General features: G+C 41.0%; 1 protein-coding gene across 1 annotated transcript in view; it reads left to right on the top strand.

Annotated features, from left to right (window-relative positions):
- LOC147684185 (cytochrome P450 2J5-like) overlaps positions 1–16,518 on the top strand; it is a 315,668-nt gene that overhangs the window by 131,554 nt on the left and 167,596 nt on the right. The window contains exon 5 of the mRNA XM_086944598.1: positions 14,551–14,724. Within this exon, the coding sequence (XP_086800724.1) occupies positions 14,551–14,724 (174 nt within the window). The remainder of the gene's footprint in view (positions 1–14,550; positions 14,725–16,518) is intronic.

Below are 16,518 nucleotides of genomic sequence, written 5' to 3'. Positions count from 1 at the left end.
AGACAACAGCAAAAAAATGTAAGGGAGACTCACGCCATTGGTACCAGGTCTAACAACTTGTTTATTTGTCCAATTACATTTTGAGAAATATTGTTCCAATTCTTTGAAACAAGTGTTTAGGTATATTGTTGGTGCATGTTGGAAGATACATACAATAGTTTTGAGAAATATGTTCTTTAACATAGTTGATTCTATGGGCCTCATTTATGAAGGCCTTGCGCCACTGGTACTCCACTTTTTCCCATTTTAAAAGTGACACACCAGCGGCGCAAGACCTTTATAAATAAGGCCCCATATATTTTGGATAGATTTTTTCATCTGGATTAGGTTGTATGCCTTTGAGGACCAGAGGTTAAACTAATAGATTTTTGATAGATTATTGAAATTGTTTATTCCAAAATACATCATAGATTCCTTTTGGTATGCTGGATGACCTTTAACACCTTGGCTGCTAGGGGTTCCCCCCCCCCCCAGTGCTGGACTCACAGAGTTGCCTTTATTCATGACGAGCTCAGCTCGTCATAAGCACAGCTCAACCGTGCCTCATGACGAGCTGAGCTCGTCATGAGCAGCGAAGGGGTTAAAGTGAATTAGATGGCAAGCTGCTATTTGTTTTGTTGTAGTTTACTTCAATATATACCCCTCATATCATACTTCGACATTATATATTCATAGTGACTCATATAAATATTTCAATCTCATCCTAATAAAAGCTTTTTTGGGGAGTTGACTGTAATGAATGACATTTCTTTATTTCATATGTCAAAGTTTGTTTCAGTTAAAAGCAAACTGTACAAATAGAGCATATCCTAAAAATATTTACATTAGAAATATGTATAGATAGTCAAAATTCTTTAAACCAGCCATAAAAAAACGGGATCTCTTTTGGTCGATTAACTAGCTAGTAGTATATACTACAACCAGAATTATTCTAAATTAATGCTTACGGTCTAAAAGAAAACCGTATCATGTAAGCTTCCAGGCGATGAAAATGGATCACTGACATAATATCGAGGGACATAATATCGAGTAGCAAAAATATCGGCGACAAAATATCGACAGACAGAATATCGACTTTGTATCTACAAACAGGTAAGTACAAAAATATCGAGTAAAAAATATTGTTTACAAAAATATAGTTTGTAAAAATATCGACTTTATTAAAAACAATGTAAAATTAAATTAAACTTATAAATTATTTACTAAAGTATACTTAAAAATACTTAAATTACCTTATAATAATTAATTAATTAATTAAAGTTATAAAAAACCTTTTTTACAATCATATTTGTTAAAACATATATATATAGTAACATAATATAATTAAAATATATCCAATATTATTACCGTTGGATAGCGGAAGTATAAAATTACTATTCCCACTCCATAGAGTGCAACAGTAGATAAGGCGTTGGATAGCGTAGAGATAAAAATTACTATTCCCACTCCAGAGAGTGCAACAGTAGGGAAAGCGTTGGATAGCGTAGGGGTAAAAATTACTATTCCCACTCCAGAGAGTGCAACAGTAGGAAAAGGGTTGGATAGCGTAGGGGTAAAACTTACTATTCCAATTCCAGAGAGTTCAACAGTAGGGAAAGCGTTGGATAGCGTAGGGGTAAAAATTAATATTTCCACTCCAGAGAGTGCAACAGTAGGGAAAGCGTTAGATAGCGTAGGAGTAAAAATTACTATTCCCACTCCAGAGAGTGCAACAGTAGGGAAAGCGTTGGATAGCGTAGAGGTAAAAATTACTATCCCCACTCCAGAGAGTGCAACAGTAGGGAAAGGGTTGGATAGCGTAGGGGTAAAAATTACTATTCCCACTCCAGAGAGTGCAACAGTAGGGAAAGGGTTGGATAGCGTAGGGGTAAAAATTACTATTCCCACTCCAGACAGTGCAACAATAGGGAAAGCGTTGGATAGCGTAGGAGTAAAAATTACTATTCCCACTCCAGAGAGTGCAACAGTAAGGAAAGCGTTGGATAGCGTACGGGTAAAACTTACTATTCCCACTCCAGAGAGTGCAACAGTAGGGAAAGCGTTGGATAGCGTAGGGGTAAAAATTACTATTCACACTCCAGAGAGTGCAACAGTAGGGAAAGGGTTGGATAACGTAGAGGTTAAAATTACTATTCCCACTCCAGAAAGTGCAACAGTAGGGAAAGCGTTGAATAGCATAGGGGTAAAAATTACTATTCCCACTCCAGTGAGTGCAACAGTAGAGAAAGTAGATACTTCATATAATATTTAAAAAGATATATATATTATATCTATAAAAAAATTAATTAAAAGTAATTACCACTTTAATATAATATAATTATTAATTAATTACAAATACTAATTTAATGTAATCATTACAAATAATTATCTATTAACACTAATTAATTACAAATTAACAATTAATTATTTATTAATTAAACAGTTACTTAACAATTAAAATCTAATAAATACACAAAAAAATGTACCTATGTAATTAATTATAATTAAATTACTTCCCACCATATTCCCCTATGAACCCACAACCCACTACATAAATTAAATTACTTAAATTAACATAATTATCAATTAATCAATTAAATAAAATTATTTGGCATTTAAAATTTAATTAATTACCAAAAAATATATAATTTAACAATTAATTATAAACGAATACCAATAAATAAATTAACATATTTAATTAATTATAATTAAATTATACTACATAAATTAACATATTTAATTAATTATAATTAAATTACTTCCCACCCTACTCCCCTATAAACCCACAACCCGCTACAGAAATAAAATTAGTTAAATTAACATAATTATCAATGAATCAATTAAATAAAATTAATTGGCAATTAAAATGTAATTAATTACTAAATAAAAATTAATTAACAATTAATTATAAACAAATACCAATAAATAAATTTACATATTTAATTAATTATAATTAAATTATTTCCCACCCTATTCCCCTATAAACCCACAACCCGCTACAGAATTAAATTACGCAAAATTTAAATAACATTAAATTCATTAATTAAATTACATTATAACATAAATGAACACTTTTAACACATAAAATACACTATAAAAAATCGATATTATTACAATTTTGATATTTTTCTTAACCTATATTATGTACTTCGATATTTTGACTATCTATATTTTAAAATTCGATATTACATTGCTTACCTTCAAAACGATATTTTTGATGTATATATTCTGTCCAGCCTATATTTTAAACTCAATATTATGTCCATACGATATTTTGTAGTCGATATTTTGTCTGTTTACCGTTGAAAATATATAAGGCTATGGGCATAAAAAAAGTCATCTGAATCTTTTGGGTAGCATAACCTCCTTGTGAAGCCTTATGTTATGTTTCTTTAAGAGTGGGTAAACAATCTGCCTCCTTGCCTGCAGGGAGTTACCATGTAAAAGCATAAAATGCAGCAGAGTTCTTGGTACCTTATGCTACAGTTACGAAGATGTACGCAGTTCTTGTTGTTAGTCTACATTGTTGTGTAGTCCAAGATTGGGAGTACTCCTAGACTAACTTTGATGTTCAAACTCCTTTTTGCCTCAGGTAATATGTGCTTCATGTATATATCATGGTAGGTTAGAGCCTTAATGCTTAGAATCTAAATCAGACTGCCTCCTCTTATGTATTGGTTAACCAGATCTGTTCCCAATAACACCTTTTAATTAGAGCAAGTCTCAATCTAGTCGCATAGTGCGTGAACCCCAGGGTTCACGCACTATGCAGCACATCATACTTATTTTAGTGTTTGGGCAATATGGTAGAGTTTTCACAATTTTCTGCGGTCTTTGTTAGTCCAAGCATCAATGGATTCTTTTAAATACATTTTCCACTCTGGTTTTGTTGTCCACAGCCAGGTTAAGTATAAGATAGATGTTTTAGCAATCAAGGCCTTAGCACTGTGTAGGCCCAACATAGCCCTTGGTACCTCCATTGTTGTACCTAACAACAATTGCAGTAGTAGTTAATTCTCAATGCTTTGCAGTCCTGATGCCTTCCTGAGCCCCCAATGCTCTGCGCCATATGTGCCAGCAGTCAGTGGTTTCATTTGATAAGCTTGGAGGTCAGGCTCTTTCATTCTTCTGCCACATGTACAGAAAAATATAGGGCGGCACCTGCATTCTGGCTCAAGACAGAGCCATTTTTATCAGCCTGCTCTGTCAAGAATAATTTATCATGAAAATGTAGTCTTAAGTAATCAAAGCAATTGGAGTGGTCTAGGTTGGCTCTATTCATTTGGAATGTTGACTTCTGTCTTTTTTTGAATTCAATATCATACATTTAGTTTTTGGGTATTAATAATGAGATTTTGGGAACAACAGTATTTTTCAGACCCTTTCTGTGGATGGGGCCAGCTCAGTTTGTGCCAATAATACAGGATCGTCAGCAAATAATGATAGGAATATTTTATCTTCACCATCACTGAAATGTCCTGATTCAGGAGCTGATTCAAAAGGTGATTATTTACGAATAGGTGCATTTGCCATAGATTTTCCCAGCTACATCCAGCAAAAGAAAGTGGGCAGCTATTGGGGGAACAGAACCTAGAACTTATTTGTGGATCAGAACTATGATTGCTGTTCTCCAGGAAGATGGGTCTTCACCGTGCTCACAAATGGCATTGTATGCTGTCTTCAAGACAGCGGCTCCTGCCAAGGCCTGGTGCTTTCAGTGGTCTCTGGCAGTATATAGCTTTGTAGACTTCTACGGTGGTTTCAGAAATGACCTCAGTTGCTGGGATCCGATTAAAACTTAAACAGGGGATGGTTCTATGTGCCATGGTCTTGGAGGAGCATCCTCCACAGAGGAGTCCAAAATAGAAGCTTTCTGGTACATACTAGAAAAATGTTTGATCCATTCGGCCAAACTAACTTCAGGCTTGAGCCTCTTTAGATGGCCCTCACAACACCATTTGACCAATTTCCAGAATTTCTTTTTTGTGTGTTTAACTGATGTTTAGAGCGACTCCCCAGGCTATATTTTGAAGCTGCTCTAGTTGTTAAACAAGACATTTGTAGGCTTGTCCTAGGCGATGGAGGAGCACTTTGCCCCCCAGGTTGAAGGGCCTGGTCTTCAAGGAGTTCACTAAGGTTAGCTTGTGCTGTATACATGCCACTTCAAACCACTATGGGAAGTTCACCCAAGGCTTGGCTGATGAGGTGAATGCGCCATCATTCACAGAGTTGGATGAAAGTAAGATTAATAGTGTCTACAGGCCACAGATTTTTCCTTTGTCAGATATGGCTTCCCTTTATAATAATAATTGAAATGTATCCTTCCAGCATTTACTTGCCTCATAACCGCATCATTCAAGGTACATCCATTTCCAGCTAAGGTATTTATGATTTGGCTGAATGCCGGATTATCAAACTCTAAATAACGCTCTATTTTGGGCATAGAATATTTGCTGCCAGACAGAAGGATTTTTGCAAAGAGTTAATCGCGGTCACTTTTGACTCTTCTTTCAAAAATCATGTCGATGGCAATATGCCATCGACATGATTTAGTTTTAGAATTGACTTAGTAACATAAAGTCAATTAGACTTGCATGATTGCTTGGCATGAATGTTTTCTTTGCAGCATGTCAGATGGAGTGCCTCCATTGAATTGAACATGGAGCACTAGCTGCCAGCAGTATACTCAGTATCTTTTATTGGGAAGGAGGGAATGCCCCCTACAGGCTCCTTGTTGAATAGCTCTCGCATCACATGGTGAGTTTTGGTGTTGAAGTCACCACACATCAATATAAGTTTGGTTCTATCTCTACTTCTGCTTTCAATCATGTGCCTTGCAAGTTCCTGTCCTGCCTTAATACACTGCTTATGGTCTTTTAGCAAAGCTATTCTGGAGTTTTCTGTTCCCTTGTGGATTATATACATTGAACATGTTGAATGGACAGATATCACTTTTTAGTCTTAGATGTTTCGTAGAAAAGAGGACAACCTGAGGAGAAATAACATATTTCACCTCATTACGCCTCACTGGGGAAGGAGTAGCATTGTGACACATTCACAGTGTTACGAGCTTTAGTAAATCAGGAATTGTGTCAAAATCCATAGGTGGATGCATGGGAATGCAGGTGCTCCACCCATGGAAATGCCTCTCAAGTCGAGTTGTAAAGTGCTTGAACCTTGTAATGCAGCACAAGCAGCTGCGCTTCATTACATTTCTTGACAAAGTCACGCAGGGCTACGCAAATCAGGCCTTGCACGGCCTTGAAACATCTAGTAGTGTTGAGGGTAGCCAGCATCAGTTCTCAATTATTATTATTATTAACATTATTATTATTATTAAATAGACTTGTAGAGCATACGGCACCCAGGAAAGGTTTTCCGGAGCTGCGCTACAGTATGGAACCCATAGTCACATCACATCAAGATTAAAACAGCCACGTTTTCAGCTTCTAACAGAAAAATGATACAGAACGACAGGCTCTAAATTTAGGGGATAGGATCTAAAAAGAAGATGGCATGATCTCTTTGCTGAGATTTCCTCATTTGAGGAATTGTAGCAAAGTCCAAGTAACTAGACCACAAAGAGTGGTTGGGTATATATGGTGACATCAGAGAATAGATTGCTAGGGCCTGAGTTGGAAAGACAATCATGAGCACAACAAAGTACCTTAAATTGAACACTACCATCAATTGGAAGTCAATGAAGGTCCCGAAGGATACTAGCTGTAGGAAAACATTTGGGGGATGTAGTAGAAATCTTGTCACCGCATTTTGCACGATCTGGAGTCATCTGAGCAGACTTTTTCTGACTCCCAGATAGAGAATATTACCATAATCCAGCCTGGAGATAACCAAAACCTGGATTATGGTTCTTTTTGATGACTCATGGATAGGCTTTCATCGCCACACTCCCAGATTCTTCACTAGGGGCACAGGGGTAAGAACCACACCCATAGCCACTGGCCAAAAGTGACGTCCCCACAGGTAGGAATGATTGGCCACTAGTAACACCTCAGTCTTGTGCTGTTTAACTTGAGAGAGTTGGTATTCACCCAAGATGACACTCATGCGAGGCAGCTAATTAAAGTCTCTACGCTATGATCCTCCTGAGGTGATAGGGAGACAATAATCTGAGTGTTGTTGGCATATGAAAGTAGGGTAAGACCACAATTCTCTACAATGTCCGCCAGTGGTCTTGCGTACAAGCTAAACAGGGTTGGGTTGAGAGTGGATACTTACGGGACCCCCGAAGGTAGGGGATCTGTCTCAGAGTGATGCTGATGCCAGTGAACTTGAAAAACACGATCTTGCAGGAAGGAGGCCAGCCATAACAGGACCATATCTTGTACCCTATGGCCTCTAGTCTTTGAAGTAAAGTATTGTGGTTGACCGTATCAAAAGCAGCACTGAGGTGCCAAAGGACCAATGCTGCAGTGCCACCTTTATCAAGCTGTTGCTTTAAATATTCCTTCACAGTTTGGTAAATTCTAATTTTCAGATTTTGTAAATCTCCATATTCTAAATAGTGTGAGTTTGTATCAAATTCTGATCTGTAGGCAATTTGGATGCTGCAAGTTCCACATTTTAAGTTACCCTCTTTTGTGTCTTCTAGGATCCTTACATAAGAGTCATCTCCTCCTACATGGATTATTATTCCCCAATGTGCCATGTTTGGGATGATTCTTCCAATTCTGGTATGCCCACAGAATCTTGGTTGGGTTTCTAACTTCGCTTCAGCTGGAATCCAGAAAGCGCACAGAAAGCAAATCACAAAATGAAACTAAATCCAGTCCAAGCAGGGAATTGATTATCTTTAAAACAGTCCCTCCATTCACAATGCTATGGCAGCCCCTAGATCGATACCTTGGAATAAAACATATGGTATTAGACCCCAGCTCCGGGACTGGTACATCTTTATTTATTTTACCAGCATTTACATTTTTAGTTCTTCTTCTCTGGACATCAGTTCCGGCTTTAGTGCCAGTGGCGCCTGGTGCAACAATCTTTTATGGCACGCCCCATTACCTCCTCCTTAGATTCCCTCACCAAGCAAAAATGCCCTTCATCTCTCCATAGAACCCTTTCTCACACACATTTCATTTGTTTAAAGCTCTGGTAAAGGCTGGCTTTACTAATCCATTCAGCTATCCACATAAAATACAGATCTGTTCTTTGGATCAGGCATATTTACCCTCTGTGGGTCAAAACTGCCAACAGACAAAACTCAGATCTTTCTCTCTCTCTAGCAGGAAAATTATTCACAGTTGTTGTTGTGACATTTGTATTGCTACCTGAAAGCTGGACGCACAAGGAACTGTGCAGCAGGTGCTTTTAAATCGTACGGTATTGCTAAACAAAGTGCACCCCAAGGTCAGTGCCTCCCCCCAGGTCAGCGCCCAGTGCGGCCGCACCCGTAGCACTGCCCTAAAGCTGGCCTTGCTGGACACAACTTTGGCCATGCCAGTATGTATATCTTTTGTCATTTTAATATTATTAGAGATTTCCACTCGCCTAAGTAACTGACAATTATTCAGCTTCTGGAGAGCCCTTTTCTGGGGTTCGTAGGCAACGTTTTGCTAACTGGATTTGATAACCTTACAGCATGTCTTCAACAAGTAGTCCAAGTTCTGGTGGTTTTAATAGTTTCATATTGGTATTTTGAGGTTCTACCCATGCTTTTGAAGGTAATATGTTAGAGGAAGTCATATTATTAGTTTTTGGGGATTGACAATGGTGCAGGTTGGCTCCCAGCTGATGTAACAATACAGTCAGATCTGACTTTGACAGTCCCACATGTGCTTTCTTCCTCTACTTGCACCTTTCCCTGGCCTTGAGTGGACTCCAATGTGGGGGGATTAGTATGGGCCACAAGATAGACTGGATTTGGAGGTTGAGCAGCTGGTATTGTGATCCTGTATCTCTTAGGGCAGTTTACATTCTCAGGATGCCAGTACGCTTTGTACAAGACTTGCCACATAATAATCACAGGGTTCATGTTCAGAAAGCAAAGAGTTTATTACCTGGCTCAACATTCAAGCATTCTTCTAAGTCCTCCCCTCTTGCACAGCTACAGGCTGAGATTTAATAGCCCTGCCTGGTTCTTTTAGGAGTGCTCCCACATATTGATATTTCAAATTATTTTTTTGTATCTTTATATGGCTGTGTTTTTCTTCAATTTACCTTTCATTTGTGGGGGCTGCTTTGTTTGTTGATATATCTTGAGTGATTGTCTTCGTATAGACACTGTGAACATCCTTCTCACAGAATACCTCCAGTTGACCTGGGTCTCAATTCAGAATAAATTCTGGGATGGGAGAGATTTTGATTTTAAATTTACCAATCTAAGATAGTGAGTGATTTACCTGGCATGTCACAGTATTTAAATAAAAATACTTCTATTTATTACCCAGCACTCACTAGCACATTGGTACATCTCCTACCCGGAGATATCAACACAATACATAAGAATACTTCAAATGTAAATAGGTAAGTATCAAAAATACAGTGGTCTCCAGGGGGAGACCAACCCATATACTAAGAAAGTTGAATGAGAACTGTAAAGGAGAATGGGATTTGGACCAGAAGACCCAGAGGAGGCAGGGATTCAAGGAACCACCCAAAGTAAATACCAAGGAACCCCACGGAGGCTGTGTGCTGAGTGGGTACACAGCTGCGTGACCAATGGTGTCAGTGGAGAAGTAGCGGTTGCATTTTTGCAGAAGAAGGACCCTTCCCAGAGGACCCTGAAGAATTCCTTTAGAGGACAGATGGTTGGAGAGTCACCCTACCCCTTGGATCCCTAGGGGTTACCTGCACCAAGGAAGGCAGGTGCATAGGGGGGGAAGAGATGTCGGGAACCACTGTAGACAATAATTGAAGAATTAGAAGAAAATGCCTCTGGAAAAGACGGAGAAGAAGTCCAGTGGAATCCAAGGGTGTAATCCAAGGGTGGATTCTGTAAGTGAACAACCAGTAAGCAGAGGGAATAGAGTCTATGCCACTCAGAAGTGACTAGAGGGCACGGAGACACAATGCCCACCGATGCAATGAGATTCTAAAGAGTCGATGGTGACCTCGTCACTGCAGCTGGGGAAGAGCAGGAGCCTTGAATGAGCTGTTCCACAATGGATATTAGTGACCATGTGGTCAGAGTCTGGTGGGAGCACCAACAAGCCTATGTAGCCACAACTGGCAAAGTTGGGACCAGCAAGGTCCAAGGGACTCACCAACAGCAGGGGAGTTAGATCAGGTTTTGAGCAAGTAGGGGAACCCACTGAAGCACTAGAAGGCCCTCAGAAGGACCCACAGGGCGGACGCACAGGATTTGCAAGAGGACCTTGAGCAGCTCATCAAAGATGATGGCCCACTGTGCAGAGGATGAAATAAGGTTGGTGATCTTGGAGGGAAGAGATGCTAGGGGTTAGAGCTTCTTGTAGCTCGAGGATCGCTGGAGTGCTGAGCCAACAAACCTTGTCAACAGCAAGTGAATGCAGTGCACGGGGGTTAGGTCCCAGCGGTTCAGATGAGCGATACTGGCCTCAAAATTACAGAGACGACACTTCATGCCTCGAAAAAGTTACAGAACCACCACCTGTGTTGCTTAGCCTCTGGAAGACTGTAGTCTGGACAGCAGACCGGTCAGCTTCCTTGCAATGCAAGGGAGTGGCTCCTTCACTCCAAGGGAGATTTCTTCAGGTTTCTTTGATGTCCACAGATCTGTTAAAGAACCTGAAAGAAGCACAGGCACAGACAACGAAGAAGACTTGAAGAATAGCAAGACCAGGAGCAGCAGGAGTCTTCCTTGATGCAGTCTCGATTCCAGTTGAATTCCAATGAAGTACAAGTGCCCATAAGGTCGAAGAGTGAAATAGTTTCAGGCTTGAGTCTTGTTCCACGACAAATCTAAGGGCCCACCCACAGGTAAGCCCTAAAGTACACTAAGGAAAGAGTTGGAACAACTTAGGCATCTCTCCAAGAGGAGGGGCTGGACAGAGGGGAAGATACTCCCATGTCCTTTGTCAAGTTAGGTGCCAGAGCGGGAGACCAGGGCTCCCTCGACTGGCTCAAAGTGGAGCATGCAATGAGAGCACCAAATGTGCCCTTCAAAGCAGTCTGGTGGAGCTAGCAAGCACCCCACCCCAGCTCATTACACAAAGTCCTGTCTGGAAGGTGGTCACACCTCCCTGTGACAGGAAACCTATTTTTCTATCTTCCCCTGCCCGAGCTTGGCTCAGCAGCAGGAGGGCAGAACTGCTTCTGTGGTCGGCAGCAGCACTAGCTTGCTGGAAGACCCTGAAAAGCTGTTACCGGTAGTACATGGAGGTACACAAGAGAGCCTCCCCAACACTGGAATCTGTGTTGGGGTATGATTCCAACATGATTGATACCAAACATGACCAGGTTCCGTACAGCCACTATATATTTAGACATCTCGTAATAGCTGTTGTCCCCTATATGTATTAAAATGGCTGACGCACTTTTAAAGCCTGGAGAATTGACAATGGGGTTTGTAGTGGTGTGCTGCTCATGCAGGGGCATTCTTACACTTATAACCAAGCACCCTGCCCTCAGGACTGAAGTGCCTGCCATAGGGGTGAGGTATAGGTTTAAAGCGCAGTAACCTCAGATATAAGGAAACTTATATCTGTCGAGAAAGGTGCAAGCACCAACTCACACAGGCTGGAAAGGCAGGCCTGTAGTCAAAGTTTAAGTGGACTCTCATGGGTGGCAAAATACATACTGCAGTCCATGACAGAGACACCTGGTGTACCTATGCCCTGGGTACCTTAGTGACATATACTAGGGACTTAGAAGGGTACACCAGTAGCCTATTGTGGATGTACAAAAGTACTTACCATGGTAACTGTAAGGAATAAAGCACAGTGACTGGGGTCCTGATTAGCAGGATCACAGTCATACTGACACCAAGCAAAAGGTAGAGGTAACCATGCTAGAAGGATCCTACCTTCCAACACAATCCTCCTGTCTTCATCCTTTCTTTCTTTTTCATTTGAAAAATAAGTTTTCGCCTAGGCTCTCATTTAGATGAAAAAGGTCTTGCATTTTAACGTGATATTGCTGCTTGTCATTTTTCACGGTTTCTGAGCCTGGTGAGAATAAATACATGGCAAGTTTTAAATGTAACTGAGTGGAGACGCACATTATTCTCTTACTGAAGAAGAAATATATTTTTAAATCAGCAGTTGCCACAAACTCAGGTATAGAGATTAGCTGGGCAATTCTCTTCCCTAATGGATAGCAAATGCAAACAGAGCGCAAGTCTTTAGCAGGACAAAGTCCAGTTTATTGATCCAAGTGGTTTAGGTAGACCAAAGTGCAACACAATGAAGGTGCAGCCAACATGTCTTTTGCCATCTGTGGCGTTCAGGCTTGGGACTTTCTTAAGGCTGGAGGTAGTGCATAAACTTAAACACCAAAACACAATCACCAATTGTGCATACAGTTTAAAAGTCAATATACAGAGAAAGGAGTCACATTGTATAAAGCATACATATACAGATGGACTGCACCAAAAGAGAATGCAATAATCAGAAAAAAAATAATATTATAACAGATTGCCCCATAGTTTGCCTGAATGAGAGCAGGAAACAAGGGGAAGATGTAAGAAATAAAGTTAATAACCATGAAGCAGCAATGTTAATGAATGCAAATCAATTAAGATCATCAATATTAGAAACAACCGGAAAAAGAAAATTGCACATACAGATGGATGGGGCATGGTTGATCAGGTCAAGGATCATGTGGGCGTTGGTGAACCAAGAATAGTAAATGCCACATGGTCAAACAGTACACAGGAAGGAAACAGCAGACGAGTAAAAAGATACAAATGGTGGAGAAGGGGGTGGTCAAGACGCTATCCATGACTAGATGAGGGTGCATACTGCGAGTTAGAAGGTGGAACATTATATTATGCAAAATACCATATCATTACATGTGTACAAAGAGCTAGTATAGTCTTGTTACAAGTGACCATTAGCGCTAGTGCCATCTTCAAGAGGAGCAGTAGGCCAATGTGTATTGATTGGTGGGAATTGGGGCTTGACCATTTAATCTCTGCACCACCTCTGTTGACCAATTTTACTTCCAGTTCCTTCCAAATGGGTTGGAGGCTTCCCCATTCTGGGCCTTTGGCTCACAGCAAAAAAGACCCCAATTGAACCCCTTTCTATACACTACAGATGAGCTCTTGTATGTCAGCTCCATACCTTCTGTCCCCATCATACCCTTCCTTCTCAGCTTTGGTTCTCAAACTCTGACTTGACTGCTAAAAGCTGAGCTTGCATGGTGTCTGGCAGACTCTACTTAGACAATGCAACTTTATCACTTAGAGTCTGGGGTATGGCTGCAAAACTAAGGAAGCCTTTTTAAAACACCGTCTAGGGATCCTACCCGCCATTCCTCACTTACCACCGTGGCTGAGACAGAACTATGGGACTAAATGCCGGCTTTGCGGAACGGGGACTGAAGACCTAGAACATATTCTATGCACATGCTCGAGGCTGAACGAGGAAAGGGCAGCTCTGTTGAAAACAGCCTTTAACGAACTAGGAGTCCGCTCACGCAGGCAAGCCGTCCTCGCCTGCTTCGACCCTGGTCTCTCGCCACTGAATGGGAAGCTGGTGAAATGTTTGAAAGTAGCGGAATGGAAACAAACAACCCAGGCAGTTGGCTAAGAGGAAATTTTGGGCCAGGGTCATGTTGCCACGAACAATATATCCTACCTGCACTTTTTACTGTCTTTTATCTCTGTCTTTTATTCAAAACTCTTGTTTTTAAAGGTCTCTTTTAATTTCTCTCGTGAGAATTGTTTTTTAATGTATTCTTCTTTTTGTAATGGTTTTTATTAACCTAAAAACAATAAATTACTTACTTACTTAGACAATGCAACTTTATCACTTAGAGTAATGAATTTGTTGTCTGCAACACAAAGACAGATGTAGTCTCATAGGAATGCATTGAAAAACTACATGCCTTATGAAGAACTTTGGAAAACAATATTTTAAACTTATATTTCTCCAATTTGACTACATTGTATAATTCCGCAGACCTAACCTTTTGCTTAAAACAAGTTAAGTCTTAAAATATATCAGAACATGTAGAAACATATTTTCTAATGTCAAATTTTGAAAAGTTAATGTATTGCTATAATGATTTCGGAACCACACATATGTCCAATGTAGTTCATCCATATATGTACGTCTTAAACTTACCACTTCTTTTCGGACATGGATTAAGGGTTCGTGCATATGCTCAAAATCTGCCCTGTTTTTAGAACATCGAAAATATAGATTCATAATCATGACCACAGAGCATCTCTCAGTGAACCCTCTGAACAGTGAAAAATTGATGGAGACTGTAAAGAAGGGATACACGTGTATAAACAGAGAGAACATACAATTAAAAATTTTGTCTTTTGAATGTGCTTGATTAATTTTGGAAAGCAAAACATTTGATTTCCAATAGAGACTGAGGGGTATTTGGATACTTGTTCAGTACTGCATTAAATGGTTTTGTTATTTCTAGTATAGCAGTTATTGTGCTTTTCTTCAGCTGTACGAGACCTTCCCACGGCTGATACGCCTCCTACCAGGCCATCACCAGAAGGTCTTTCAACTCTTGGAGTTTGCCCGTAATTACGTGAAGAAGGAGGTAAAGGATCACCAGGAGAGCCCAAAGGAGGAACACCAAGATTTTATTGACCTCTACATCGACCAGATCGAACAGGTGAGTAGATGGGTGGGGACTAAGTGGCCCTAAGTGTAGTATATTTTCATTGTGACCTTCTTGGTACATTCTTACTAATTAGATTTTGTATGAAGTATGCAATTGCTTCATATTTCCCAGGCATTTTCACAGATTTTATAAAAGAATACCAACAAGAACTTAAAGTTGCCAACTCCCCAACAAACAGACAAATAAATGGAATATTTCTTTAGAGAATATAATGAGGGAGAAATGTTTGGAGCAAATGGTGCAGACAGGAACTCACCAAAAGGGGCAGACATACCGCTCAATTTCCCAGGAAAGGATTATTGCCAGGTTACTTACCAGTAATCTTCATTACTCTGAGTATAGTCTTCCTCGCCGCATGACTAACAAAGTGAGCTTCAGCTCCACACCAGAACCCTCCAAAGCAAAAAGTCAGCCTCCCATGCCTCCCATCCCTTCCCAATATGGCCGACACATTACACCCTTCACCTCCATAAGAGGCGGGCCGGCCCAACCAACAGCCTGAAAACTACCAAGCATAAACATGAAGCCGATAGCCAGACAGGAAGGGAGGGATGGGAACTCATGGTGCGAGGAAGACTTTACTCGGAGTAATGAAGATTACTGGTAAGTAACCGGGGCATTACCTCCTCGTTAATCTTCCTCGCCACGCAACTAACAAAGTGAGCACATACCAAGGCCAAGCGGCTTCATGGAAACTCACAGAAACCACCGGACCAAAATGGGACCCCCACGGAAGAGGACAAACCAGCAGGCCAGACGAGCGGAAGAACCACCCAAGAGAGAGGCAACTACGAGCAGGAAGAACCAGCCCGGGACAGAAAGACACCGGGAGGGCCGAAAACCCAAATCCCGAGACACAAAGTGCCGCCAGAAAAAACGTGCCCTAACCAAAGATCGAAGGAGGACAGAGGAGGCACGGCACCAGACCACACGGGGACAAAAGCAACCTACAAACAGGCCCGCAAACAGAAGGCAAGGCGCTCCAAACAGAATGGACAGCCCAAAGCGAGAGGAGAATAAAAACCCAAACAGGACATGAGTCACCGGGGCCCTAAAGGAACTGAAGAAACAGAGGGCAACCCCACCACAGCTACCCAACAAAAAAAACGACAGCAGCAAGGGACATAGCCTGACCGAAGCCCATCCACACCGCATGGTGGACCGCCAAAGACCGGAGGGGAGAAGAAAACAAAATCCACCAGGCCCGGCGGCAGAAGAAAACAGAATCCACCAGGCCCGGCGGCAATCAAGGGCAGAGTAGAGAAACCAGATGGAACCAACCCAGACTGGTAGGAGCAGCAAGAACGGATGGAGGAGCAGAAAAGGAAAACAGCACCCCACCCGAACAACAAAAACAAAGTCCATCCAAACCCCACCAGCAAGGAGAGGCGAAAAATTCGGAATCCACTGTCTACAATAAGAGGTTATGCCCAAAAAGGCACGCACCTCTCTTTGTGTGGATGGCACAGACATTTGCGCAATTGCTTGAATTCGTTCTTGGGTCAATTGTCTTCCCTCCTTCGACAAGAGATGACCTAAATAGGTAACCTCTTGGCAGAATTATTGCAACTTACAGGGGGACACCTTGTGATGCAGGTCAGACAAATGACGCAACAGTGAAACAGTCACATCCTTACAGACATCCTCTGAATCAGCAGCAACTAACAAATCATCTACATACTGAATCAGAGTGGCACCTGGAGGCAAAACGAAAGCGTCAAGCTGAGATTTCAAAGCCTGACTGTAAATGGAGGGACTTTCACAATAGCCTTGAGGTGCACGCTT

The sequence above is a fragment of the Lissotriton vulgaris genome, chromosome 11 (assembly GCF_964263255.1).
Source record: "Lissotriton vulgaris chromosome 11, aLisVul1.2, whole genome shotgun sequence".
Classification (NCBI taxonomy): Eukaryota; Metazoa; Chordata; class Amphibia; order Caudata; family Salamandridae; genus Lissotriton; species Lissotriton vulgaris.
Note: the sequence above shows the minus strand (reverse complement) of the source record. Positions and strands in the feature narration are given on the sequence as shown.